Source organism: Apteryx rowi, unplaced genomic scaffold, assembly GCF_003343035.1.
Source record: "Apteryx rowi isolate R43461 unplaced genomic scaffold, aptRow1 scaffold_94, whole genome shotgun sequence".
Classification (NCBI taxonomy): domain Eukaryota; kingdom Metazoa; phylum Chordata; class Aves; order Apterygiformes; family Apterygidae; genus Apteryx; species Apteryx rowi.
Window position 1 is genome coordinate 2,344,625 of NW_020451249.1, and position 27,495 is coordinate 2,372,119.

Below are 27,495 nucleotides of genomic sequence, written 5' to 3' on the forward strand. Positions count from 1 at the left end.
ATATAAGGGGAGAGCTAATGTGCTGGGCTTCTGAAGAGCTTTATACACTGTGTAACATACCTCTAGGGTGCTCATCTGTTAAGTGAGTGAGAAGGGAAAATATTTTTCCTCCCTTTCTCTCTCTAGTGAAAACACTTAGCGGACAGTACATGCTCAGTTCTTTTAAAAGTAATGGAGTGAGTGTATCCACTCAATTATTTAAAAGAGTTGAGTAATTGCAGTCCTGTCAGCTCAGGAAACATCTCTCTTCTGTTAAAGCCACTGCACAAAACCATTTCTGTGCAGGTGGTCACAGTAGTGCTAGTTTCCTTTTTATTTACTTTCACATTCTGTGAGTCAGAGTCACTGGTGAGGGATGAGGCTGCATGCCCCCACCTGTATCTAGTTCTGCCAAAGAATAAAACTCAGTCAGTAGAAGGAAGTGGGGAGGAAGGTGGGGACACCTTTGGAGCCTTTTTGGAGGTGCTGAGTTAATATGTGGATTGTGCTGGCTGATGACTATGTAAATCCTTACAGAAATCTCCCAGGGCATGGTGTATGCTGGAGATAAAGATTACAATAGTAGACTTATATGAAAATGGATTCAGACAGCTGGGACAGTCCAAGGAGGGAACAGGCTTGAGCAGAAAGTCCTCTTGCTAAAGACTCTCTGCAGAAGCTCCTTTAGTGGGTGCTAGGGAATTGGAAAGTTACCACATCTGCCCTCCGCAGATTCCAATGTAGCACAGAGGAAAAACACCACAGAGTATGCAAAGATCACTAAAGATATTTCCTCCCTACCCCCAAAACACACAGAGAATTGCAGCAGACTGGCTCCAACACACACTCTCACTGTCACCATTTCCTCACTCCACAGCTGCCCGAAACTTAGTCCTGTCCGGAAAGGCAAAAGCAAGCAATTTGCCTCCTCCGCCAGGGGTTGCTGGACACAAAGACACGAAGCACTGAACTGATGAGTACAACCAGGGACAGGTGGGCATCCATCTGGCCTGACCATTCGAAAACCAAGGTCTGTTCCTTCTTTGAAATTCTCACTAGCTATGGCTTTCTGGGACAGTTTTCAAAAGACTGCAAGAAACAGCTACCAAGGCAAGTGAATTATATAAAGCATAGACTTACATGCCTCTGGTATCACTACATTCCTGTGACATCCATGCTGGTATTATCACTACCCCATTTATTTTTTAGAAATGACTGTATCACTCCACACAGTCACATGAGCCTCCTAGATTTTGCTCTAACCTCTCATTTGTTTCAGTGACCACCACTTTTTAAAGCTATTTACCGGCTTTGTACATAAATATCATTGTGGCCATCAGCAGAGGTGTGGTGATGAAGGGACACAATGAAATGCAAATCTTGTAAATGCTACTTCATTACACTGCCCCTAATCACCAAAAGCAGCCTATTTTGTCCTTACACAGCAACAGTTGAATGAAAGCAATAAAAAAGACAATTAGGAAAGCGAAATTAGGGGAACAACAACATCTGTTGGCAAAGAATGATAAAAATGGTCTGAACAAGCCTGGATGTTAAAGCCAGACAGACACAGGCATGCAAACCTTCTTCTCTCTGCCCTGCTGCCTTGCTCCTCAGGTCCTTTGAAAACGAAAACACTGACAGTGATGAGAGTTTTCACCTCCTCATTATCAACTGGCTCACCTTAATGGATACTTTTCTCCGGGGTCCCTCCCCAAGTGGAAGAGCAGCGGCAGAGTGGTGTGCTCCTCCTGCGTATGTGTTGTCACTCCAGAGACATTCTGCCCAGGACAGAAATCGATGCCCTGCATTAGAGAGGAGGAAACGGGTCACCAAGGGTGAAGAAGGAGAGAGAATTCTGGCTGATGCCACTTTCTTCAGCATCTTGTTGTTAACCAAAACAGGTTAACCTTCCCCTGCGCTGCCAAACATACCCACAAAATATGGAATTAGTCTAAAGCTAGGGAGTTTGCTTTAGTCTGCAAAATGGATTCTGATCTGATGGGGTAAAATAAGGCGATAGGGTTGCTATTGCACTAGCAAAAAAGCTGAAGCAGGCCTTATGTTTTTGCCTCATAAAAAAGTAATCTCTATAAAATATTCATTAAAATGAAATGCCAAACAAAAGAAAGAGGTGAAACCATTTAATCATAGGAATTCTGCCTGTGGAAAGTATCTTCTCTGTTTGGTTTCTATAGCTCTGAAATGCACAGAGAGGTTCTGATCACTTGGCAACTCTGATTTAAAAGCAGCAGTCACAGGGAATCATCCAGCAAAACCGAGGGACGTAATCCTGCGAGGCCACGGGCACCCATTAGCCTTCCCAGAAACTCTGCATGCTCAGCATCTGACATCAGACCCAAAGGACCTATTTCACTGAAGAAAGAAGCAAATTTGCCTAATTTTAAAAAGAAAACGGGTGCATTTATCTATCTGATTTATAGCTTCTCAGAAAGCTGGTATTGAGGCACTCACCTGGGAATGACAGCTGGGCTGGAAGAACTGTGTTAGGCCTGGAAACATTCCTGTGACTAACGTTCAAGTCTCTGGGGTCAGAAGTCGGGGTTTCCCTGGCAGCAGCAGTGGGTGGGAAGGCCACAAGCACAGGGACACTCCATTTGCTAGCAGCAACGGGTTAAAGTGCTCAGCGGCCACCCGAGGGACAGACGGAGCCGTCTGCTCAGCGGTCCAGAGCAGCGAGCCCTCTGCATCTGTGCCTTTGCGTGCTGTGCCAGGTTGCGTGTCTCCTGAACTCCAGCCAATTATTAGCCAGATGTCCAACTCTCTAATCACCTAGAGCCCGGCCTGCTGTCTTGAGGGCTAAGGGAACCCATTTAGCCCTGGGAGCAGCAAAAAATTTAAAGCGCTAATTTCACTGAAGAGAAAATAAAGCAGGGGGMCCCATCGACTAGCAAGGACTAGCACCTAATGGACTTGTTAAACCTCAGTTTTACAATTCCCGCTAACATGCCGTGCTACTTACAATACCTCAGAATGCCCTGAGACATGGACAGAGACATGGAGAGAAGGTAAATAGGAATATTTAAATGGAGGTGGGGAAGCAGCTGTAGCATTTGCTTACAAAACAAACAAACTGAAAAGCTCTCTACAGATGTTGGTTGGATTTGATTGGCAAACAATTTTCTAAAAATATCCTGTGTTTTTAATGGACAGCTGGTCAGTGGAGCAGTTAATATGCTGCTTTTCAATAAAGCAAGAAGGTTAGAAGCCCATGAAATCCCATTTATCTGCACAGAGCTATAGATTCCTGAATCACTGACTGGAAAAATAAGAGAGTTGCTTGATAGGTTGTAGTGGCCTACCAATAATGGACTTTAAATGGATACAAAAATGATTGACCTTTCCACCTTCTGATGCCACAGACCTCTGAAACACAGAGTGAAAAATAGAATTTTTTTCAAAAGGAACAGTTAATGAAAAGGTATCAAAGCTGACATAACATCCAAATTATAATTTGGATGCAAATCAAACAAGCTATTTAATTAAGAGCCTGCTAATTGGTACAATACTCTTCTGCTGCAAATGCTTTAGTCTGAAGGAAGATTTTAGTCTCTCGGGCATTTGTTTATACATTCCTCTGTTTACAATTTATCTTTTGCTTTTTTGTAAAATCCTTGTAGCAGAGACTCCAGAACACAGTCTAGGTTACGTCTCAAAGGTTCCTAAGAAAGTGCTGTGACAGCCTGGCCTGATGCCACAGGCCAAAAGGTATCTGTCTTTCTAATCTAAACAGTCAATGCCCTCTTCAAAAGTAGTCTATTGGGGAAAAAAAAACAATTTTCAAACATACTGTTTTACGACATTGATAAAGAACACTCTTAAAACGTGGCTGAAACCACCATGTAAATTTCTAGGGCTTTTCAACTTTATCTCCACAAATAAAACTGACTATTATTATTTTGGTGCACTATGTGACCACCAATATTCAACCTGCAGAGACAACATATTTTCTACTTGATCATCAACAAATGAGCAAAACATATGTCATAAAATCATATCCTCACATCTGTGATTAAGGCACTGTCCAGCATAATAGTAATTAAAATACTGTAGAAACAACTAGAGGATTCTCTCATAATTCACGGAAACGAGCACGGCATAAAACTCTAATGGGGAGAGAGAGAGAACCCAAGTAAAAGCTAATGAAATGAGTCAGCAGAAAGCAAGTAAGAAGGTAATAGATACAGAACTAAGCACAGTCCCTTAAGAATCTCATTTTTAGAGAAAAATGTTTTTATCTGCTTCCTAAAATTATAGAGGTTAAACTCAATCAAGAAGCAAGAGCGAGCAAACGTGGTGTGGAGCTGGGCTGCCTGGCAGCAAAGGAACAAACAAGGACTAAAGCACACGAAGCTTGTGGAAAACCAGATAGTCCCTGGGCCAAGTTAACCAGACCCGGGCTTTCTGAAGCTTGCCAGCCATAAACTTGCAGTCGCTTCCGGAGTTCACTCMCATGCATCGGATCGCAGGGAAGAGATTTACTCATTGCACAAACACACGTCGAGTGAGGTGTTGAAGAACCTTAACGTGATTCACCACTTCTCAGCACCCAGCTCACAGGAGAGCGAGCGATCGCAGAGGTAGCCGCTGCACTGAACGGAGGATGGGGGAAGAAGGACTCTCACTGTGTCACAAAAACTCTCCAGGAACAGTTCACATGTCTAAGGGAGGGAACTCTGATCATGCCATAGTGCAGCAAATCTAATTATTTCTAATTAAAATGTGTGTAAAATGTGTGTGTGTGTGCCTCTTCTTGATTGAAAACAGATGGGTATGATGACAGTGGTCGATGCCGCTCMGTTTGACTCAGTAAAACAGTTTTTATTTGACAGAAAAGAATATTTAACTTCTCCCTAAGCTCTATCTCATTCTGTTTTGCAACTCAAAGCTATTTTCAGTTCTCAAGAGGGAAAGAGAAAAATCAGCTACACCAATAAATCAAAAATCTAGGATCCTCTAGTCTGGATTGCTTTTCATTTCTGGAGCAAAACTATTACAAAATAAAACCTGCTTGAGATTTGAGAAGCATTTAAAGACAAGACAATCCACACACTGGAACATCTGGACAACGGCTCTAGTTGCTTGGAAAGCATGCAAGTCTGGTCATGTGTGCTGCTGGGAGCTGGGGCGGAGGGACACGCCAAAACTCCTTATATATGTCTTTGACAGGAGAGAAGAAACTGTCCTCTGGCAGGGAAGAATGGAAAGTAGCTCTGCTCTCCTGGGCAGGCTGAAGCACAACCAGGCTGGTAAAAGAGGAGAGTGCTCCTTCCAGGTACCTTTACTGGTGAAGGCCACCAGAAGAGAATTTTACATCATGTCACCATTTTGGATCATTTCCTGCTCTTCAATAAACAAAATGTTTTTTCTTTTAAAAGCATGATCTGACAACACGGCCCATAGAGCCATGTGAACACTGCAGGGTTTAACAATAAGTAGAAATGTGCCAAATTCTCAGCTGGAGCAAAAGCAACGTAGTTCCATGGGCAGCAGTGGAGCACTGCTGATTTACGCTGACAAGGAGCGGCCCAGCTCTCTGCCGCTTCCAGCAGGAGCTCCAGACGAGAGCTTCACTCAAAAAATAAAGTTATGCTACGTGGAAGAAGAGCAAAGAGGTACGTATGCTTGCCCTATCCACCAGAATAACACAACCCAAATCAACCACCACTTCATCTGCTATTATTTCCTTAAAACTATTTCTTTGAGACTGTTAATAACAACATGCAGAGGATCARTAGCCAGTTAAAAGCACAGCCCTAATATTTTACTCTGCACACTATCAAAGGTATATGCATGTCTACAGGTAACACCGATCAAATGAGGTGGAAAGGTCACTGCCTCTGTTTAGGCAAACTCTTGGATTTTTTCTCCTCAATTACAAAAGCATGAAAGCTAAATCAGAAGAYCCTACCTAGAGCACAAGTCAGCTCTGTGCCTCCTAAGAGAGGCAATAAAAGGCTATCAGATGGCAAACAGAAATATCTCAGCTCATGCACCACGTCTCTTACACAGGCACAGTGTTTTGTACCACTGCACAGACCTGTTTGCTGTAGGAGAAATTCCAGCAATTATTAAAAAAAAAAAAAAAAAAAAATTTCTGCACATCAGGTAAGCCTTTCAGGGAACACGCCTGTCTACCCTTCTCCCCAGCAATTGTGCAACCTGGATTGTTGTTTTTTCCCTTTGTAAGATCTAGTGGCTATTGGTTGCACAGCTTATGCTTTAATTTCCAGAGCAAATAGACCACAGATGCTATGTCAATATAGACATGAGACAAATACAGCCGGTTGCCAGTTTGGGCTCTTCGCCAAGCAATGGAATCACCACTCGCGTTAATGTAAGCCCTTTGGCAATTCGTCACCCTGGCGCTATCCCAGATCAGTCTGACTTGACAGGCAACTGTGGATTCTGATAGTGGTGCAGCAAATCTGGGCTCTGTCTCCTGGTCATGTTTCCTCATTCCAGCACATAAAACCCGGAGCAACAACAAAACTGTATTAATATTGGACAGCGGGAGAGAGGAAAAAACACCAGCTAATTAAAGCCAGGAATGTTGTTTCTTGCCATTTGCCACAGCACTGGTAAGTGGTAATTCTCTCTCTCCTGGAAACTCCCAGCAAAGCCTCCCAAACTGGAACTCAGAACGACGAGACACCTGAAAGTGTGACTGCCAGTTTCAACCCTGTTGAACAAAAATTGCTTCTAATGTGTTAACTGTCTGGAAGAGACCACAGAAGATGGGCAAATCAGAAAGTCTCCATCRGCTCTCAAGCAGAAGCGATCAATGGCTAGCTCATATGCTCAGAGGACCACAATCAAATGTCATTATTTGTGAGGTTCTACTTGACTTCACATCCCCCTCGCAGAAAAGGCTTTATTGATTCCCTCATGTTGACGAGAAGGGCAATCAGAACAGGCTGCGGCACACATAACCCCGTTGGCATTTTACATTAAAACAATAGGGTCTTCTCACAGACACATACACAAATCATTTAAAGACACAGGAGCCTTTATGAAAAATCACTGAAGACTACTAACAAGATACTAAGCTGACAACAGAAAGGTTGATGTTATCAGCCATTCTCCAGCAAAACAAAGGGCTTTTCCACATTTTTTTTAATTTTTTTTTTTTTTTCCTTCTTGCACCACCGCTCACGGAGGGCACGAGATATATTCTCTGCTGGATAATCTCTGTAGCAGGCAGAAGGAAGATCTCCCTTCTCCTGCTAGCTCATACTCCTTCCTCCTCTACATAGCATTAAATTAGGCAATTTCTGTAGGACTTAGGTAAATCCACAGAGAATACTCATTTTTTCCCTTTCAGGCCTCTTCTTCCAAATAAGGAAGATCAAACGCACCTCTCCCTTCAATCAGCTGGACAAAAGAACTCATAACCGTACAAACTCTGGGTGTTCATATTTTAAGAATGGAAAAGTTGCCTACAGTGGAACCACTTCTTTAAGCTAGTGAGTAGGGGACCTCTTTCTTCTGAGTCACTTCTGTCCTTTTCCTCTGCTTCCATTTATAAAAGTCAAGYCTTCTGGGCAACTGTGCACCCAGCATTACTGAGGTGGCCACCGAGAGACTACCAGGGAGAAGGGCGCTCAGCCTGCTCCCTGGGCTGCCTTTGGYAATATAAGCTAATGTAGGTACTACAGAGCCACATGACTTGTAGGGGTACAGCCAAGTACTGTCACAGAAGGAGCAAAGTCCTTCCATTCAACCCAGCCCTGCTCCACCTGCTTGTCCTCCTTCCTGCAGGCTTAGAAGTTACCCTCACTGGTCTTCCCCAGACCAGAGACCGCAGATGCATGGTACAGGAACGCTCAATTCCTTACAGCCCTGGCAGAAGTTTGACTCTAGCAACAACACAATTTTTCCTTTCCAAGCCTTCTAAAGAGGAAGGTTACAGCAGTTCATAATGCCCTTTAGGGAGAAGGGGGTGAAAACCAGCTCTATTTTTCCCTGAGGCTTGACGCATTACAACCGAGACCTTCTAGCAAAAATTCAGCAGCAATAAAACAGTAGCATATAATATGCCAGGTTTGCATGCATTATTTTTCATGCACTTCACAATCCAGGCCAAATTTGGTGATAAGCAAGCATGACCTACAGGCTAAAAGGATGGATGAGCAGAGCAACAAGAAAAGCAATTTGCAGGAGACTTCCAGAAGAAGTCCTGTGTGTCTTAAGCTGTACAGGAGAGGGAGCTCCCCAGGTTTATCCTTAGTTATTACTTCTCCTGTAGCATCAGCCCTTCTGCCCCTTGCTTAGTAAAGCACAGTCGTATCACTGAATGCTACCTGGGTGCAGTTTTAAACCTTGAGGCCAGGGCAGAGCTGTGGTCCTCTAGCCTTGCTTCCTGAACAGTGAAGGACACAACTGGTCCAAAATGATTTGTCTAAATGAGCAAAATACATCCAATCTTGATCTTAAAATTGCTAAAATTGGTAGAAGACGTCCTACAGTCCTTGGTAAGCTGGTCTGACAGTGAATTAGGTGAATTAGACAAATGCAGAGCAGAAATAAGTATACTTCCAAATGGTCTGCACTCACCTACAACCTGGCTATTCATATAGCTGCTGATTTTAGCTTCTTCTCTCTGGTACATTTTTATTTGTGTATATATATATATATATATACACACACTTCATTATTTAACTAACTTACACTGTATTAAGCAAATAGCTTTCCAGGTTAGAGGCTAAAGTTGCACAAATTATTTCTAGTTAATCCTGAAACGCCTGGTAGTCCTAAACTGACATGCTTGTGCTCATGTAACAGTTTCACACTTTCCAACTCAACATGAAAATGTGATTCTGGCTGCTATAATAGTATAGTCACATCTAAAAGTCAAACAAAAACAGACTAAGTATGGATTAAAAACAGTGCAARGTTTTTGTATTTCCTACACTGTCAATTAACCAGGGAATTCTGAAAGTGAAAGGAGTTTTGGCTAAAATGTGCAATAAATCTGTAAAAATAATGAGATACTCAATTATCCATAAAACAAACCTCTTAAAAATTCACAGACAGCTGTTTTGACACATCTGGCCAAGTTCAAATCTCTTTCAAGTGGATGACATACCAAGCTGATGCATCTGCTTATCCCAGGTCTGAGTTTAGACCCCTCAGATTCACATTTAAAAGTCTACTAAAACTCCACATTGGACTCACATAACGAGGCAATGACCTATGCTGACGATCCTGCAGTTACACAAGGCCTTATTAGCTAAAGTTCTACTGGGATGATAAATCAAACTTGTCAAACAGCAAATCTGCCAACCGTCAGAATTTCTAATGCCACACACGTGCATGCATTTAAATCTGCTTTCAAATGAAATTAGCAAACAAATTGGCCCCTTTGATTCTGGCAGAATAATTCTAGTCCAATATCAATACAGCTGAGAACACCAGTCACTGAGAGAGGCAACTGCATCATAAGGTGAGATTACAAAACTCCTAAAACAAGACTCAGAACTGCAGAACTGTTCTGCATCCTGATTTATTTCTATTTTTAAATTTGCAAGGCTTGTAATTAATGGCTCGAGGACATGGGGAGAATTGGAACAAATTTCAGCCCCAGCTTCCTCTGCATGTTGGTAATGGCTAGTCTGTCCACTAATGTGCTCCAATTTTACCCACATCAACCACATGTGATACAAGCTGCAGGAAAGCAAGTGAATTTTTAATCATCTCTCTGATGTACAGTATAATTGCCGACTTTTATCAGACAGCAGTTAAACAAAGACTTAGAAAGAAATAAATATTCCTTAATTGCACAACTGCCACTGCTCACAATAGGATAGCCTTTGAAATGAGTAACTGGTCCCCATTATCACAGCTACACACATACTCAGACATGTACAAATAGGTTCAGATCGATGTAGACATTTATTTATTTTCAAACGAGGTATGTAAGTATGTGTATGTGCTTATATTACAATGCAGAGCAATTATTCATGTGTGACATTATCTTCCACACACATGGAAAAAGCATGCATCTGAGCCCATTCATATATCTATGCACACGCACATACAACCTCCCAGTGCCTCACACAGGGAAAATCCTCCGCACTGTGCCATGTGTGATATATGGGCGTTATGCACACACTAACCTAGACAAATATATTATCTCATTTTAGCTGTGGAATATTAACATTGACACAAAGCGTGCAATGCATTTTTGGAGCCAACTTTCCTTTCCTCTTACTCTGTGTAAAACAGAAACTTTGACTCCTTGAGCCTTACAGTCTCAAAAAGACAAACACACATTCACGGCTCTGAATGTAAATGGCTCCCTTGGAGCTGACGTTTCCTTCTACCCCCAAGACATCCCCACCAAAGTAACCATGCACTTTTACATCCACAAATGTCATCAGCGCTTATTTCTGCACCTGTGATGCCTTGAGGACCTACCATAAGTTAAAAAAATATATATTAAAAAAAATAAATCAGACAATCCCTCCCCAATACCAGCCTGCTGTCAAAATTGCTGAGAGCTGTGCCATAATACATTTACTTCATGTCTAAACATATAAACAGCAAGGCACATGTGTGAACCTGCCATTCAAGAAATGGTTCAGAGTTTAGTACCCAAGTTTGAGGCAAGAAAGATACAAAAGAAGAAAAATAACAGTGCTTAACTTCTAATTGTGAGAGGATAAGCCAGGAAATTACAAAAGCAGGGCCTATTTGGCAAATAAAACGTAAAATATCTTAGAGTGATGTGGGCTTGCARAAGTGCTGGTAATAGATTAAACATATGTACTCAACCATTTTCAACAAGAGCTGTTTTTTCCACTGTACAGTTCCTACAGCCTTCCTTTTCCCTTTCAGGAAAAAAAAACAAMCCCCCCCCACCTTATTCCATTTAAGTAGCCAAGGGCACCAGGTTTTTTTGTACTGTATATTGGGAGACATATGATCAATTTGGTATCAAACTCCAAACCTAGTATGGGAAACACAGGGATGCCCATAATTCACCAGGGAAAGGAGCTTAACATTAAGGGCTAAGGAATGCTGTTAAAAGGCAGCACCACTCAGAGCAACTCAGAAAGAGTTTGCTCATTTTCTTTCTTTCCTCTTTAAAGGGTCATTTCCCCAGAGGAAAAAGACTGGGGAAGGGGGGAGCGAGGGAAAGGAAGGTGCAGGTCTGTCTCCCGTTACCTTGCCGTACTCCTCCCAGGAGTTGCTCCAGGTCCAGTAGTGAGCCTTGTAAAGCCCGACTCTCACCGCCATCATCTCGTTGCCACGGTAATAGAATATGGGCCTGAAAAGGATGCAGAGGGGAGAGCAGAGCCGCGTGAGAAGGGCGAACGCGCCGGGCCCGGGCAGCCGCCGCCGCGGCCTCGCTGATAAGGGAGCCAAACGCTTTAATGGCGTCTGACTTCCGACTCGGCTATCAGTCAGAAACAGGCTGCCTTCTAATAGCCTCCACTGCAAGGTTTTCAATTAACATTTTTTAAAGTGTTCATCAAGTTGAGAGCTCACATTGCGCGAGAATGAAACGTTATGCAGCTTGGCTGCCAGCGATCGTTAATCCCTGAACTATCAGACCCTGTTATTTCCTATAGAGCGGGCCGATTTAAACACCAAATGTCTCAGAAGCGGCGCACGTGTGCGTGTGAGCGAGACAGAGAGAAATGGGGATTCACCGAATGCGCGATGCCTAGTCTCCCCTTCCGGCGGAGGGCAGCCAGGCAGCACCAAGCTGTGTGCCGTTATGTCAGACGCGCAGGATGGCCAGGGAGGAYGCCAGAGGCTGGCCTGTTCTGAACGCCATCGCAGAAAAAAACTCTATGAAAAAGCCTAGCAGCCAAATATGCTTCATTTTTAACTCCTATCAATTTCCTTTCCCTAAAACCTCCCCTTACATCATCCACAGATATAACTGAAAGCTGCTATTTTTTCCTCCTAAGTTCTCCCAATTAAAGATACGTCTGAAAAATGTACTCCATTCAGAGCAGCTGGTGGTTTGTAGCCTTGTACACACACTACCCTTCCCCCAGGCATCCCAGCAATGGTCCTGTTTGGTTTCCCTGATAACGTGCTCTCATTTCTTGAGGGAACAGTACAAAATTTTACTGAAACGGACTATCTGCAGGAGAGAGGATTGATTTGTCGGCGGCRCTCATCATGCAAGAACATCAGACTTAGCCAGCTCTTTCCAGTTGTTTCAGGTTGCTGACAGGATGAGATAGTAAAGTTGTTTATCGCTATTTGTAAGGGTATATATCTTTGTCTTCGATTCAAAGATGCCACGAGGCAGAAACTGCTTGCTCCCATGATGCCACCTTGAATAACAGTCCCTAAATGTACGATAGGATTAAAATCACCATGACTGAATGACAAGTGTGGCCCAAGATCTCTTCTATTTTGAGTAAAATTGTAGCCTCCTTTACAGGCTCCCTGCATAACGAGCCTTGTGTCCTTTGTCATTAGGAACTGCTCCCGAGCAAAGGGAAAAGGCTGCTCCCAGCAGGGCCCAGTCCTGCGTCCTTAACACACCTGAAATGCCTGTGAAATCAAGGCATCTAAACTAGTCACATTAACAAAATTAAAAGCCCAAACAAACATGCCACAGCCAGACACATACCAGTCTGCTTTTTTCCTTGCCATAAATACTCATTATTTGACAAGCTATTATGTGCCCCTTTGATTYGAAGGCATGGGGATAAGGTTTTTGCTTATTTAAAATAAAAGTAAAGTATTTTCTATCTTTGAATGGGGATTACAGYTTATATTCAAAATTTTGCTATTACTGGTTTCATTTTCTGCCTTTCTCTTTTTCATTCTAAGTAAAGGAACACTACAACTGAATCCACTGTAAAGTTTTGGGGGGCTCTGGCAAGTGTGACCCCYTGGTTAGATCTGGGGAAAAAAAAAAATCACGTGCCCTGGAGTGACCATTACTGTAGCACAAATGGCACTGTTATAACATGCTGGTGGCTGCAACGCGATTCTCTTTTTTAACAATAAAACTTTTGGAAGTAAAGATGGGAATAGACTGTGTTTGAGGAGCCTGCAATGCCTCATGTCAGCCACTGGCTGACTCTCAGGTAATACTGTTCGYGTGCTTCTTGCTTTAGTGGGCACAAAAGCAATTTTACTGAACAAAGGCTCAAGTCCAGCACAGAAAAGAATTCAAATATGTTTTGCATGTGTATGTTTCCATGCTATCTCACAGACAAAGAATATAACCTGTACTCTGATTTCCAAGGCTGCCAAATTCTTCACCAAAATCACAAAACACCTCTCCTACTCTCCAAAGATATTCATTGTCAAATTTTAGTGTCTGTACCCAACAGCTCACAGCATTCCTCCATGCCCATAAAGGTTCCCGATCTTTAACCCAAATCTATCCTTACAAAAGCATCCACAGAAACAGGACTTTGGGAAGAAGTGAGCTTCCAGTTCATTCTCAGTGGCCCAGCCTTTGACTCCAACTTCCCTCACACAGGGACTGCAAAAACTGCAACTCTTCTGCAAAGAGCCAGCACGCTCTTGGATGCTTCTCCAGTAATAAATAATGCATTTTCCCCTGCCCAGGCTACAGTTCACAGGCTTTTATCTCTCCTGTTGCCATATGCTGCTCCAGGGATCCCTGCTAACCCCCTGACATTTGCATCTGTCCACAAAATCCACTGCACAGCAATATGTTGCGTGTCAGGAAATCCCACCTCAGCTAGCTCCAACAGAGAATCAGTACCTACCATAAAGCTCTGATGCTACCCCACTTTACCTAGCAGGAACAAAAATGCATTAGTTCAGTTTATAAAACACATGTGTAAATTTAATTTAAAGAAATAAACCAAAGTTTGGGATCCCTTCAGCTTGGAGGCATGGATGGGAGCTCTGGGTTCATAACTAACCTGTCAATGAGCCGTCCCTGCAAGATGGCAGGTAAAAGGTCGATGCCATCAATCTGTCTGTCACTTGGAGGCTGCAGTCCCGCCAGGGAGAGGCTGGTGGTGAAGAGATCCATCACATTGCCCAGCTGATGACTTACCTGAAAAATCAACAGAAAAGCACTTGCAAAAAGACCTTCAGTTAAAGCCAAAGTGGAGGAGGCTGGTTTTCACCAAAGCAGAGCGTTGCTGTCTTAATCTCCTTCTCTGCCAACCATCTTTAAGAAAATCTCCCTTTACAGTGCAGCAGTCATCAGCAAACCTCCTACTTAAAAAAAAGAAAAAGAAAAAGAAAAAAAGAGGAAAGGAGAAATCCAGACCCAAATTTCTTCTATTTCCATATTGTTTTCTAGGGAGCATTTGCATTTTGGTTCATTTTTCTCTCTTTCTTCTCACCTCTTTTTATGTATGCACTTATAGGAGCATCTTTTTTTCAGAGTTCAATTTCCTTTTGCAAATTCTGAGTTGTTTGTGGTTTGAAAAATCAGCACTTAAAACAAGCAAAAAGTCCTTGATTCCCTCACCAGGTCATCTCTGGAGTCCAGAATACCCTGAGAGAATTCCCAGAAAGCACAAGAATAGATGGATAATAACAAAAAGAGCCTGATGACTTCATCGGCAAACCATTTCCAACAATTCAAGAACTGTAAAGTTGTGGTATTTTTAGTATATATTTTAATAAGGCAGAAAAACATCTGGCTTTGGCTCCAAAGGAGATCTGCAAGTTCTTTTACTTTAATTGGAAGACATAGTTATCTCTCTGGTCTTAATTATTTATATTTAAAAAGCCTAAAAAATCTGTTCTGACTGATTTTTTGCTCCCATCATCCTTRTGGTGTGCTGCTGTTATCTGCTGCAGAATGTTTAATTAGCCAGTGACACACTACATTGAAGGAGATATCTACAAATCAAGAGCAAGAGCAAGCACGTTTTGCACTAAGATGCACCAGCACAAGATGTGATATGAAAAGAGCCTTTTCAGCCATACCACTTRTTCTGAGACAAGAAGCCATCTGATACAAAAGCACATCTGTAAAGTACAGAAAAACATTTTGACTGAAATCCAAATTCTGCCAGCAGACTTGCTAATGTCAGTGTGAACATTATGATGCTGGGACTATCAAAGACTTCTTGTCTTTGAATCTTCTTGCTAGTCACAAACAGAGCCCCAGCTTGTGAGCTGATACTAATTACTTAAATACGATTACAAATGATAACATGATAAATGAATCTTTGCAACATGTTGGTTCGCTTGCTCTACAGGAAAATTAAGGGGGAAAATGCACTTTTTTACTGGGATACTAAGTCTTCTCATTAAGAGACTGGGCTGGAAAAAGTGAACATTTAAAGGAAGAATTAATAAGCAAAATAACTGGAAAAAGCAACATGCAGGGAACTGATTATAGGTTTAACATTAAAATATYACGTCACTTGATTATAGCAATTTCAATTTTTAATGGCTGTCATTCATCAGAAGGTGTTGGCAGGAACATGTAATATTAAAAGCAGGATGTAAGAATGCTTCCACAACTCTCATGAAGAAATCAAAGTGCAAAGCTCCAAGCAAAAGAGGAAGTCTGACCATGGAAACTCTTGCTCAGGAAAGCAGCTGGATCAGTTGACCAAGATCAATGGGTCTGGCAAGCCCACCCTCCCCCTAAGATGGATGCTGCCCCACGTCCTGGAGCTGCACCCAGGTGCATCTCCCTCTGGCCTGACAAACACTGACCGCCGGGGAGAACCGCAACTGGCCAGATCCTCAACAGCCTGCGCTGCGGCAGGCAGTGCTGCACGCTCCTCGCACGGGCCCCTTACGTAGGCTCTTCTCTGGTCTTGGGCATGCACTTGGAAAGGCCTCGGATATAGAAAACGGCGTACGCTCATTCAAACAAGCCATGACCTCACTCCTTGCAGACCTGGAYGGCTTCGTGAACCACTGGTGCGGGGAACGCCTCGCTCGCGCTGAAGTCAAGGGGGATTACAAGCACTCAGCATCTCGGCAAAGATGCTCAGCCCCTCGCAGGCTCCTCTGCTGGCTAATTTACCCGGAACACRCCTGAAGAGCGCTGTGGGGTCAGCAAAACACCACATGCAGAGCTCAGAGTTTAACACAGAGCAGATCTGGCGCACACCTGCTCCCTGACTCCTGCTACATCAGGAACAGGCAGGCAGGCTGGTGTCCGGGACTTTTTGTAATTAGGCCGCTCACAGTTTATAAGGCGAATCCAAAAGTCACTTTTCTTGTTGTCAATCCATTCCCTCGCCTCATCTTTCGATAACAGGCAGCAAGTGGCAATCGCTGACCTGAGACTCGTGCCTCTAATATCACCTAATTTATACATCGCGTTGTGACAATCCTATGGGGCCACCATGGTCTTCTTGCACCGGCCCTTATTAACCATAACCAGATGTAGATGACTCTCTTTAATCATCCAATTACACTTCTGGTCTCAGACAATGTTTTTCCGTGAAGCAGAGAAAACTTCTTAAGGAAATTAAATGCCCATGCCACAGCCACTTGGATTTATCTGTGCTCTGCAGCACCACATTGAAGAAGGGGGAAAAAAAGGTTAATATTTATATAAAACTTTGAAGTATTTTCAGAGAAAAATAAAAAAATTACCATTTTCTCCTGTCAACAGTGCTCTTTCATTCTAGTTGCCTTTCCCTTTTTTTTTTTTAAGAAAAGAAAAAGAAAAATCCAGAGAGGGCAACAGCCCAGAGAAAATAAATAATATATAAAAAAGAGTGAGATCAGATATTGCTCGTATCAGTGAGAAACAGCCGGTATTACGCACGTAAGAACGGATTTTTCCCTCCTCCTTCCCCCCCTTCTTTTTAATAAACTCTCAGTATACACATAACGTCTTTAAGAAAATGAAATCCTTTTGCTGTGGGCCACGTCGCTAGAAGAAATAGTCACCACTGCCGTTATCAGTGCTTTCAAGCTTTAACTCTGAATCAAAGGCGACAATTAATAAAGTCGCCCCTGCCAGGAATGGAAAGGAGGAAAGCTAAATATTTGAAACTGGGTGAACAAATGTCAGGGTGTTTTTAAATAAAATCCTTTTACAGTTATCACAGCGAGCAGACCTGATATCCCTGTCTAATTCAATTTCAATTTGCGCCCCATGRGAGATAGTGAAGAAAAGGTTGCAGTGCTGTCTTTGGGTTGATATGTTCTTTTCTCCTTCAGGAAGCAGGCACGAGAGAGGAAGGGGAGGAGGGTGAGGGAACAGAAGAGGAGAAGGATTCAAATACCAGCAGAATATGATTCTTTTTTTCCAGCTGGATCCTTCCAGAAGGCAGATGTGATGTGGGGAATGTTGAAATGCTGATTTGTTATGAATTCACCTGGAAAACATAGCTGAGGAGGAAACTGCAGAAAGGCTGTTTGTGTGTGAATAAATATGCCTGATGAGGCACCAGAATTAACTGAATGCTGATGCCAACAGCAACATAGACTCCCGAGGCACCCCCCTCCCACACTAAACTGTAAATTAGCTGATTGCACCAATTAACCTAACCTCTATCAATATCTCCCTCAACAGTGTTCACAATCCTGTCACCTAATTTCTTTTCTTTAAATAAAAAGGCGTTCCTTTAAAAAAAAAAATAAACAAATGCACTCTTTAATAAAAGTAAAAACCTATATCAATGAGATTATTAATAAACTGCCGGACCCCATCAGCGGGATGGGTTGTGCCTTCCAGCCGATGTCTGGATTTCACTGGCCAGAAGGCTGAGGCAATAGATGCAAGTCCTGTTTTTCTGGCTGCAGTTGTGCCAGCTGAAACGGTCACTAGCCCTCCACCTCCGCTTCAAAACGTCCATGACTGGAGCTCAACGCCTGCACTGATCTCCCGGCTGAGCTGGCTCGCAGTTGCTCCCTGACCCATCTCACTCAGAAGGGTCAGGATGAGTTCAAACAGTTTAAACAGAAGGTCTTTGCTAAACCATCTGATTTTAAGTGAAATGTTAGGGAACAGAGCTAGTTCCCACTCCATCTCTATCAGACGGAAATAAAAGTTGCCTTCATCTGCAGCTGTCTGGTTCACGAGACAGCCGATTTGTGAGTCTACACCGGTCTCCCACAGGGCGCTGCTGGAGCTCGGTGGCAGACTCGTAGCTTAGCAGAGACTCCTGGGAACCACGCTGGTGCAGGAGGTGGGAATTTGCCCTTCAGCTTTGTGTTTGGCACTCCTGAGAAGCTCTTTGCTTCCACCCTGGTTTAAGATTCCTAAGCCTTTGTTTTCTTCAGTTCTTTTGAAAAGAAAGAGCAACGAGAGACTTTGAAGCAGTTTTTCCTTATTTTACAGTTAGTTGGACTGAGCAGGACTTAGACTGGTTTCAGCTCACAATAAAGATGAYGTTGAACCTACAGACTTCATAAGATACCAAAAAAAAGCCAAAAACATAAAAGAAAATATATAGCTCTTCACCCACTACATCCAAAGAGGCAGTTATGAAGCAGTAACTACAGGCACCCTATATGCCAGCATAACGTGAGCTACATGACACAAAAGCAATGCCAAACCTCTCACCTGCGGTCAGTGCTGCTCTGGGTATCAATGCTGGAGCCTCGATGGCAAGAATACAAGCAGAAAAGACATATAAGTAGCTATCACATATTTACTTATCAGTAGCATCATACGTGGGTCCGACTCAGAGCAAAGCAGCACAACCTGGGGACAGAGCTCAGAACAGCCTTCTAAAGATACCTAAGCGGAGTCCAAGAGGATATCTGGGAGCATAACACCTCTGGGAGTCATGTCACCTGCCTCTGCAGACATTTAGCARACAGCAGCACGAATTGGAGCCCAGGATAGGAAGGATTTAAAGTTAAGCACATGCTTAAACGCCGAGGATATCAACGGTGATGCAGGAGGGGATCCTCAGCCGCACACCTGCCCGATAAACCTTAGGCGCACACCTCAGCTCGCTGAGCAGGCGTCCCTGCGCATGCATGCGCTTGTGACAGTAAGGCACCCAGTCACCACGCTCACATGTGCAAACGTGTTAATTTTACACAGAAAYGGCTCTTCACAGAAATTCAGCTGTGGCCTAAAGCAGGAAGCCATGCATCCCAGCAGACTGAGAATGTTTTTCACCACATAAAACTTCATCATCTGCTACACTACATGCAAGAGACTATCTGTGAGAGTGGTACCAGCAAGTTATAGCTAAAAAATAAGCAAGCACAAAGATTTCTCTACTCATGTTCCTAATTATCCTTAGAGTTACTACAACGGAAAGAATTTTTAAATTTGGTATTTACTTGTCCCCATTTATAATGCATGTTTACTTTTAGCACATTATTCAGTTTGGACATGGAAAACAAAACAGTCAGCTTCAGTTTCATGTTCTCATACGTTAGCCCAAGGCTGTTGTACTTGGCTTGTAAAGCCTTTATGGAAATGTTTAAATTTAAACAAAAAGACTGTTTTCATTTCCAATTAAAAAAATAATAAAATATTCCTAGTAGGTTTTGTGAACTCTTTAAAAATGATGAAACCAAGCTACCTTTGCTGCCCTCAACTGCAGACCTAAGCCATCTGATGGCATCCTCCTAAATGTAAATAATAAATTATTATTATTCTGCCTCAACTAAACCACTGAAAAGGAATGCAACTTAGAAAAATAAATGTTTGATTTATGAATAGTTTGTAGTCTTAAGCACAGTGCCCAGTTAATGAAGTATCACTTTCTTCAGGGATAAGAGATGCTCACAAAGGGGAGGGAATCTGTATTATTTACCCTGAACCCTGCCTGCAGAAGAATTGATTGCATCTTTCTTTAATGAGAACTGGGACAACAGAGGCAAATATTGCCACCTGAGGATTATTTTGAAGTGATCACATATGAATTTGTGTACAGGCAGGAAAGCGCAATATTCTGGTATCTAGACCTCCGTGAGTGGACCTGTTACCAGACACCAAAGCGAGAACTGTGAGGATCATATCGCCGGATAYTTCAGGGTACAGAGTGCATGTGGGCAACATGCTCCTATCCTAGACCAGGACATACAATAGCAATGTGTCTTTGCACTCCAATTGGTTCAAGTAAGTAACCCACTAGAAATACTGTGGTCCAAAAGAGTAAAGAGTTTAAATAGACTAGAAAGACAAAAAGAGCAGGTTGCTTGGAGTTCATAAAAGTGTTGATCTTAGACACTCTAGATGCAAATTTGCAATAACTAACAGGAATGGCATCATTCTATAGGGGCAGCATTCAGCTCCTTATTTAGATAGGTGTTTGGAATGACAGGTGGGACATGTTAGAAATCTAACCCACAGTCCACTGAATCCAACAAGAATCATTCCATCCACTTCAGTCTGCTTAAGACTGACCAGAAATTGTTAAAAGCATATACTCACCTCTCCTGCAGGTATATGTCCAGGCCACCAAGCAATAGCTGGCTCTCTCATGCCACCTTCAAAGGTGGTTTGTTTACCACACAGAAAACGACCATTGCTTCCACCTAGAGAAAGAAGAGAAGCCACAGAACCTATGACATGCCAATATAATATTTCAAAGAGACACTGTCAACTAGGAAATTTTTAGACTAATTTTAAATGAATTTTGATTTCTGCATGAATCCTTCTTCAAATAACATGTCCAGAGTTATTTTATTAAAATATCTTTTTACGATCAAATTTTAGGAGTGCCTTTTTTCAGCACAGGGAGAAACTGACTGCTAAACACAACTTGCTATTAACAGAATAAAGAAGAAAAGAAAAAAACAGAAAAGACTTTGCTGGCATTTTCTTTCTCTTTAGRTGTGTTAACTGTTGTTTGTAACTAAAGGAAATCTGACACTTTCAGACAGGAAGTAGCTTTTTTTTTTGATAACCCTTTTAAAATACTAGAGCAGTATTAGATGCAGATATGCAACTAAGAAAAATAACTATACATTCCCTGAATGTTTACTCTCAGAGATAACAAGTGATTTGCAGGAATATCCTGGGTTTTTAACTCGGCATCACAGCTGAGCTTACTGMGGAACAAACAGGGAGGTCCCACAACTGATTCCAGGTCACACAAAGGCAAACATAGAGGCTCAGCTGGAATCAGAACTCAGGATACTCCCGGATTTGCGGGCAAATAACCACTAGACAGTCTGCCTCCAAACAGAAAAGAGTTGGTTATAAAATCAATTTGCAATGACTCCATTTGAGAGAAACGATCATTTAAACAAAAGAAAACCTGTGAAGTCATGCAAGTACTTTTTCTCCTTGATATTTTTCATGAGAGCTAACAAAAGAGGGACTCTTGAACCCTTCCCAATTACTCAGAAAGCTCAAATACACATTTAGCAGATGGAGAGAGTAAAAACACTGCTAAGTTACTATGCTTGGACCTAAGTAAATTAAAAATATTCACCCATTGACAGTAGAGCACAAAGTGGAAATGCAAGCAGATGAACAGCCATACTGGGTTAGGCCAAAGGTCCATTTAGCCAAGGATATCTTCTCCAACAGTAAGCTGACTCTAAAATTGAATGCTTTGAACTTTGAGGCTTCTCCTAACCGCAGAAGGGACAAAGGGAAAACCCCAGATGCAGGTCTCTTTTTTTCCCCTCAGACATGGAGAGTGACACTTTGACTTCAATGCCCCAGTCCAGGCTTGTTCATCTGAGACTCACCTTGTTTAGGAGCTGAAATGAGAGCAGCCCCATTATCAGAGGTGAAAAACACAAAAGTGTTCTCACTGATACCCAGCTTCTGAAGATGTTTTAAGATTTTTCCAACGCTATCATCARTTTCTCGCACAGCATCGCCATACCTGAGACAGAAGTAGATGCAAAACATTAAGGCTCAGAAGAGGAAGAGCCCCACACAGCACAATGCACTGCAATGAGCCACAACGCTTTAAGTGGACACAATTTTTACCTGTGCTGCAGAGAGAAATAATTCGCTTATGCATCAGGTACTGTAATAAAGTTTTCCAGTGTCACTGCAAAAACTCATGTCTCTTATCTGCAGAGAGCAACTCCTCTTGGATATTAAGACTTAGAGTTTGTTCAGATCTGGGCCACCCTTGGACAGACACCAGCAACTGAGATAAATTTAACTACAAATACAGGCAAAGCCACTTCACCATAGGCTTGAACCTAATAACATCATTTTGCTTATAGACGTCAGTTTGAAACTGCAGTCTCMGAAGCAAGGCTCACAAAATCTACACAGCTACTCTTTGCTTCCTGTAAACTGCATTTTTGATGCATGCTTTTCTGCTTGCTGTTCTGATTTAAAGGCTTTTAAAACAGGCACTAATCATACAAAAGCCTTCCAAAAATCATCTATGCCACATTGAGCACTTCATTACTCACACAACTGGCAAAGGAGCTTAGACTCCACCTCCCCCCCAACCCCCCCCCCCATTTTAGTCACATGATCTTCATTTCAGGTTATAGCAAAAGTATTAAAGAACAATCCAAGCAAAGTTCTCACTAATTAATATATGGTCATATATTTCAGCACACACAAACACTTTTGAGAAATGATCCACATAGCTGGATCTAATAAACATAGCTTTGTTTTTTTGTTTCTGCAGCATGAGGTATTAATTAAAAAAAAAAAAAGACTTACAGTCCTCTCTGACTAGTACCCAGGAAATGTTTGGAGGCATAAACAGGAGCGTGGGTAGCATCAATTGCCCAGTATAAAAAGAATGGCTGTTGGCTGGCCTGCTGCCTGCTAATAAAATCGAGAGCTTCCTGTAAACAACAATAAAAATGAATTTAACAGAATCATCCTCTGCCATCTAAGTCTCTCCACGAAAAGGAGCAAAAAGTCACTGTGGGTTAAAAAACAGTACTAAAAATGACAGTACCTGCAGGTAGATCTGAGTCAAGTTGGCTTCACCTGTCTTCAGATCAATTTTGAAATCTTCATAATATCTTAAGATAAAACAAATCAGACAGAAAAAACAAATTCAATCTTGAGGAATATGCAGCACAAAAAGGCTTTTTAACCCCATTACTTAAACATGCAGGTCACTGTTACTTCTCAGCAAAAGGGCAGAATCATAACTTACGTAACCAGCCAATTCTCTTTAGACATTAAAAAGAATGTCACTCTTATTTTTTCTTATGGGAGAAAGCAKTGAAATGAGTAGATCCAAATTAATGATGGCTACAAGATTTGGAAAAACCTGAGCCACCAGTTTTTCACTGGGAACAGATTCGTATGCAAAACTGACTGAATACTGATACCAATACAGGTAGCAGTCTAAAAACTGGATTTAATCTCAYGCTATCAGAATAGGGGCAGTATACTTAAAAATCATATGATGCTACTTCTTGAATACGGAGCTGTTTGATACCCGAGGAAAATTTTCAGAAGTACAYAAACAATTTCTGGGAGATAATGCAATCTTGGAATCGGAACCTGGGCTGCTTTGAAAATGCTCGAAAAGCTGAGGTATCTTGAGACACCAATTAAGCAAAGAATGGAGGGGGAGGGAAGTGCTCAGGAGAATAATAGGAAGCGCAATAAGATGATAACAGGCTCAGAACTGAATAGGCAAGAATGGTACGGACTGCAAACTTGGAGTCTAGAATGGTGTTACACAAACAGACCAAAGGTTATTACAAACAGGAAGAGAAGGAATAAAGAGGTCTTTCAGCAGGGAATGGAACCAGCTTCCAAGAGCAGTAGTGGACTGAAATCCTCACAGGAAGTTTTTAAGGCATAATTGAGYAAGCAAACATCTCCAGGAGGTAGTCTAGAGCAGCCACGATCCCTCCATGGTCCATGGGCAACTTGCAGGTTGGCCTTGACACTCAGACCTTTATTAATCGCCAGAATCAAACATATTTAGCTGGCCTGTTAATCAGCCACATCTGGCACACCATACCCTGCTGAAGTGTTCTCTAGCACATAAGGGGATCTTGGGCTCTCCTAAATCCCTTTCATGTGCTGGGATTTGAAGCCTTTCAAACTGCACTGCATACCAGGGTAGTCAAAAATTCAGAGGTGCTACCCTGAAGTCCAGTACTAAAGCAGCTGGATTTTAAATTTAGATGATAAGTTGGAGATGAGAAGACAGAATTCCTGCAAAAAGGGGTTTAGGAGTATAGAATACGACCCATCCAACTAAGCCTGCAACTCTGATTCAGAAGCAGCTTCCGTTTTCGCCAACCCTTTTTCACCGAAATGGTTTGTTATGGTAGCACTTGTCTTCCAGCATACTAACGTGAGCAGGGAAAGCACAGAAAATAAAGCACCAGCAACTAGGTAATGTTTTTGAAAGCAACTGGCAGGCCAGTGGCTGAATTACCTGCCAATCATCTCCCAGTCCCTATACACAGGGATATTGGGGAGTTCTCTGTTATCATAAGGTCCAAAATGGCAGTTAGGGGATCCAAACCATTCATCAAACCCATGCTTCAGGGGGTGGAATTGAGGCCTGTGACCCAGATGCCTAGGAACAAAAGACATAGGTAAGTTCAAGTTCTACTGCATAGAAGCAAATAATAATCTCATCAGAATGGCATGCAAGAAAAAAAAAWCTTTGCCTAGGAAGAAAACCTTCAAGCATTTTAATCAAATAAATAGCTGCAGACCAATGTCTTGAGCTTTCTTATACTTTTTGTTGTAAACAGATCCATGCAGACTCACTTCACAGCTTACATATATATCCTTTCTAGCCGGCTGTCCAGTCTTTGTTTTCCATTATTTCCTTCTATTGGTGTCTTCTTTCATGCTGTCTCAGTGATCCGTACTGATGGACTACACTACCCAAAGCTATTGCAAAGAGGCATATAACGCTCCCCTTAAGGATTCTGATCTATGACAAGTCACTTTTATACTAAGCTGTAAAAACACACTGCAAAGCTCATGAAATGTACCATTATATCTGCATTCATCTTATGGAATTTCATGCTGCCAAAATGGTACAAGGGGACCTGAATGTAAATGAGAATGAGTTCTTTACATGTACACGTGAACATAAAATACATTTAGCTACTCCTGATGACAGCTCCATTCTAGTATACAGCTTAAAAGACTTTCCATCTTTAACTTCAAGATGAAGCTCCTTTCTAATCTCCAACTTCTGGACTGCAAATTCTCCACTTCCTTCATTTATACTATCTTGAAGGTAAAGAATGCCCATCCTCTCCCTGTCTCTACAGGAGATCTTCGTAGCTACATGTCTATTTATCATTCTAGGTTCGATTCACAAGCCTACATCTGCAACCTGTGCATTTTGTGCCATCACCCTCTGCACACTTTCTGAACATAAGGAACATAAAATGTATTACCTGAACTAAAATGATCCCTGGTGTCATTTTGAGCTTTTCCAAAATGAGTTATAACAGAAAATAATCATCATTCCAGCTATGATCACATCTTGGTGATGTAACTAAAATTGCATGTCTCACATGCAGGACTCTCCCCTTTCCTCATTTATATACATGGTAATACAAAGCTATTCCTAGCTGTTTCCACAATAATAGGGGACATGAAAAATTATTTTATTCTAAGAAAGCGCTAAGAGAACTTAAAAAGGAAAATAAGAGACACAAACAAGCTATCAAATAATTACTGAAATGCAGAAGGCAAATTGTTCTCTCTCTCTCTCGCAATATAAAAATAGAGGAATATTTAATGAAATGCAACAAATTCTAAAATGGTCATAGAAAATACTTGACTTGCAGAACATATAGTTAAACTGCGGAACTCACTGTCACAGGACACCATGAAAGGTCTTTGAAAAGGGACACTAAAAGGATAAAAAATCTTCTGCTGTAAAGCTTAAAAAAAAAAATCTTTAAAAACCCTAAAATTCTAAGAGGGAGTAGGATGAGACTCCAATTTAACTACTGCATTTTCTTACACCTTTCTAGGAAGCAGGCAATGTCCACAAATGCCAGAGACTACTACTATACAATATCGTTCCCCAGTTCTGTCCAGTACAACAACTCTCGAGTCCCCAGTGACAGTGCATTGCACATTCATATTTAGTCTGCTTCTTGCTAACAGCTGCAGGTCCTTCCAGATTTGCTGTTTTCCAAATAACTGTCTGGAACCAATCTGTATTTGCATTGTTTATTTCTTTTCCCTGGGTGTATGAATTTACATTTATTAGCACTGAACTGCAACTTATTGCATTCAGCCCACTGATCTGATTCTTCATGGCCACTCTGCTGTTTGGATTTGTGGTAATAAATAATTCACTGTCTTAGGTTAGTTTGCTTCTTTTCCAATTTCAGCAGCACTGGTGAATTCGACCACAATTCAATCACACTTTTCTCTAACTTGTTAATGAAACTGCTAAATAAAATGTATTTCATTACCTTCCTAAAGAGTATCCCCCTTGGTACTACTCCTGTCTKAAGTTTTTTATTAACAATTACTCTGTTAACCAAGCAGTACTTGTCTGCAGTTTTGAAGTTGTTATTTATGTATTTATTTATTATAGCACTATCCCAAACTGTGAATTAACTGTTCAGAGATCTCCAAACTTAATGGGATTTCATTACAGCCCACAAGCTCATTTGAAATTTGAATGTTATAAATACACCAGTTTCAAGTATTACACTGGTTATTCCACCAACAGTGTTTGTTTGGTCCAAGTGCCTTTCAGGTTTTCCCCCTCCTGCCTTCACAGGCATTGCTGAACATTGTTGTTTCAGAAGTTCTTCTGTATCCTCTGCAAAGGTTTACTGTACTCCCATGCAAGTCAATAAAGCCAAAGCAGAAAATTCCAAGGAGTATAGTCTGGTCAAGTCTCTCTCTATCTGCTCCRACCTTCTACGCTAGGTGAATGGTTATCGATGTAGCTCTGATATCAATCCAATTGTCTTCATGTGTCTGCATCTCTATTTGTACGCGAATACACCTCTACCCCCCCAAAAAAGTTTGCACAATTTAGTCTACTCTATCAACAAAAGAGCAATATATAGCAGGGGCCAAAGATAAAAAGCATGTAGGTGCTGAAGGCAAGTTTCAACAGAACACCTTAGCATTTTTTTTTATTAAATTAAGTAGTGTGGTACATGGATGAAAGCCCAAGGAGTTGAAGTGTTTATATATACATGAATTATAGTATGTATTTATAATGATAGCACTCAGTTCTGAAATTAATCACAACAGGGGAGGAGAGCTACCACAGATTTCTAAAGATAGACATCTGAGCTTCAAGACATTTTTTCCTCCCAACTCTGGTTGTCCTCCTCCTTCACAATACATACACTTGAAAACTGAATCTTAAAGCAAAAGATCTTAAAACAAGTTTACCATTTGCCAATGATCTTATTGATGTATCCTGCTTTCTTCAGCAACTCTGGAAGCAGTAATTCAGAATCTGGGATTCCTCCTACTATATCCTGTGGAGTGTATGCTGTGGAAAACAAAAACATTCTTTCTGACTCTTACAAATATTAGGGCAAACAGCTAATGGCTACCCGTGATTAGAAGGATTTTTTAAGCAGAYCAGAAATAGCAATTAGTTTGATGTTCCAGCAATATCACTGTTTAGGAATCTAATTCTCCGAGGCCAAGAGATGAAGAGAACAAGTTGATTCAGCAAATACATGTCTGAAGCCAAGAGAGATCTCCACCCACTTCCACACCAT

The 27,495-nt window shown here is 41.8% G+C and overlaps 1 protein-coding gene across 2 annotated transcripts in view; it reads right to left on the reverse strand.

The window, feature by feature from the left end:
• GALNS (galactosamine (N-acetyl)-6-sulfatase) overlaps positions 1-27,495 on the reverse strand; it is a 45,101-nt gene that overhangs the window by 14,287 nt on the left and 3,319 nt on the right. For both annotated transcript variants that reach the window (XM_026092052.1, XM_026092051.1), the window contains exons 4-12: positions 27,158-27,260; positions 24,195-24,338; positions 22,746-22,812; positions 22,502-22,629; positions 21,556-21,695; positions 20,288-20,391; positions 13,875-14,011; positions 11,170-11,272; positions 1,663-1,784 (exon numbers count right to left, since the gene is read on the reverse strand). In XM_026092052.1, coding sequence (XP_025947837.1) covers positions 1,663-1,784; positions 11,170-11,272; positions 13,875-14,011; positions 20,288-20,391; positions 21,556-21,695; positions 22,502-22,629; positions 22,746-22,812; positions 24,195-24,338; positions 27,158-27,260 — 1,048 coding nt within the window. The remainder of the gene's footprint in view (positions 1-1,662; positions 1,785-11,169; positions 11,273-13,874; positions 14,012-20,287; positions 20,392-21,555; positions 21,696-22,501; positions 22,630-22,745; positions 22,813-24,194; positions 24,339-27,157; positions 27,261-27,495) is intronic.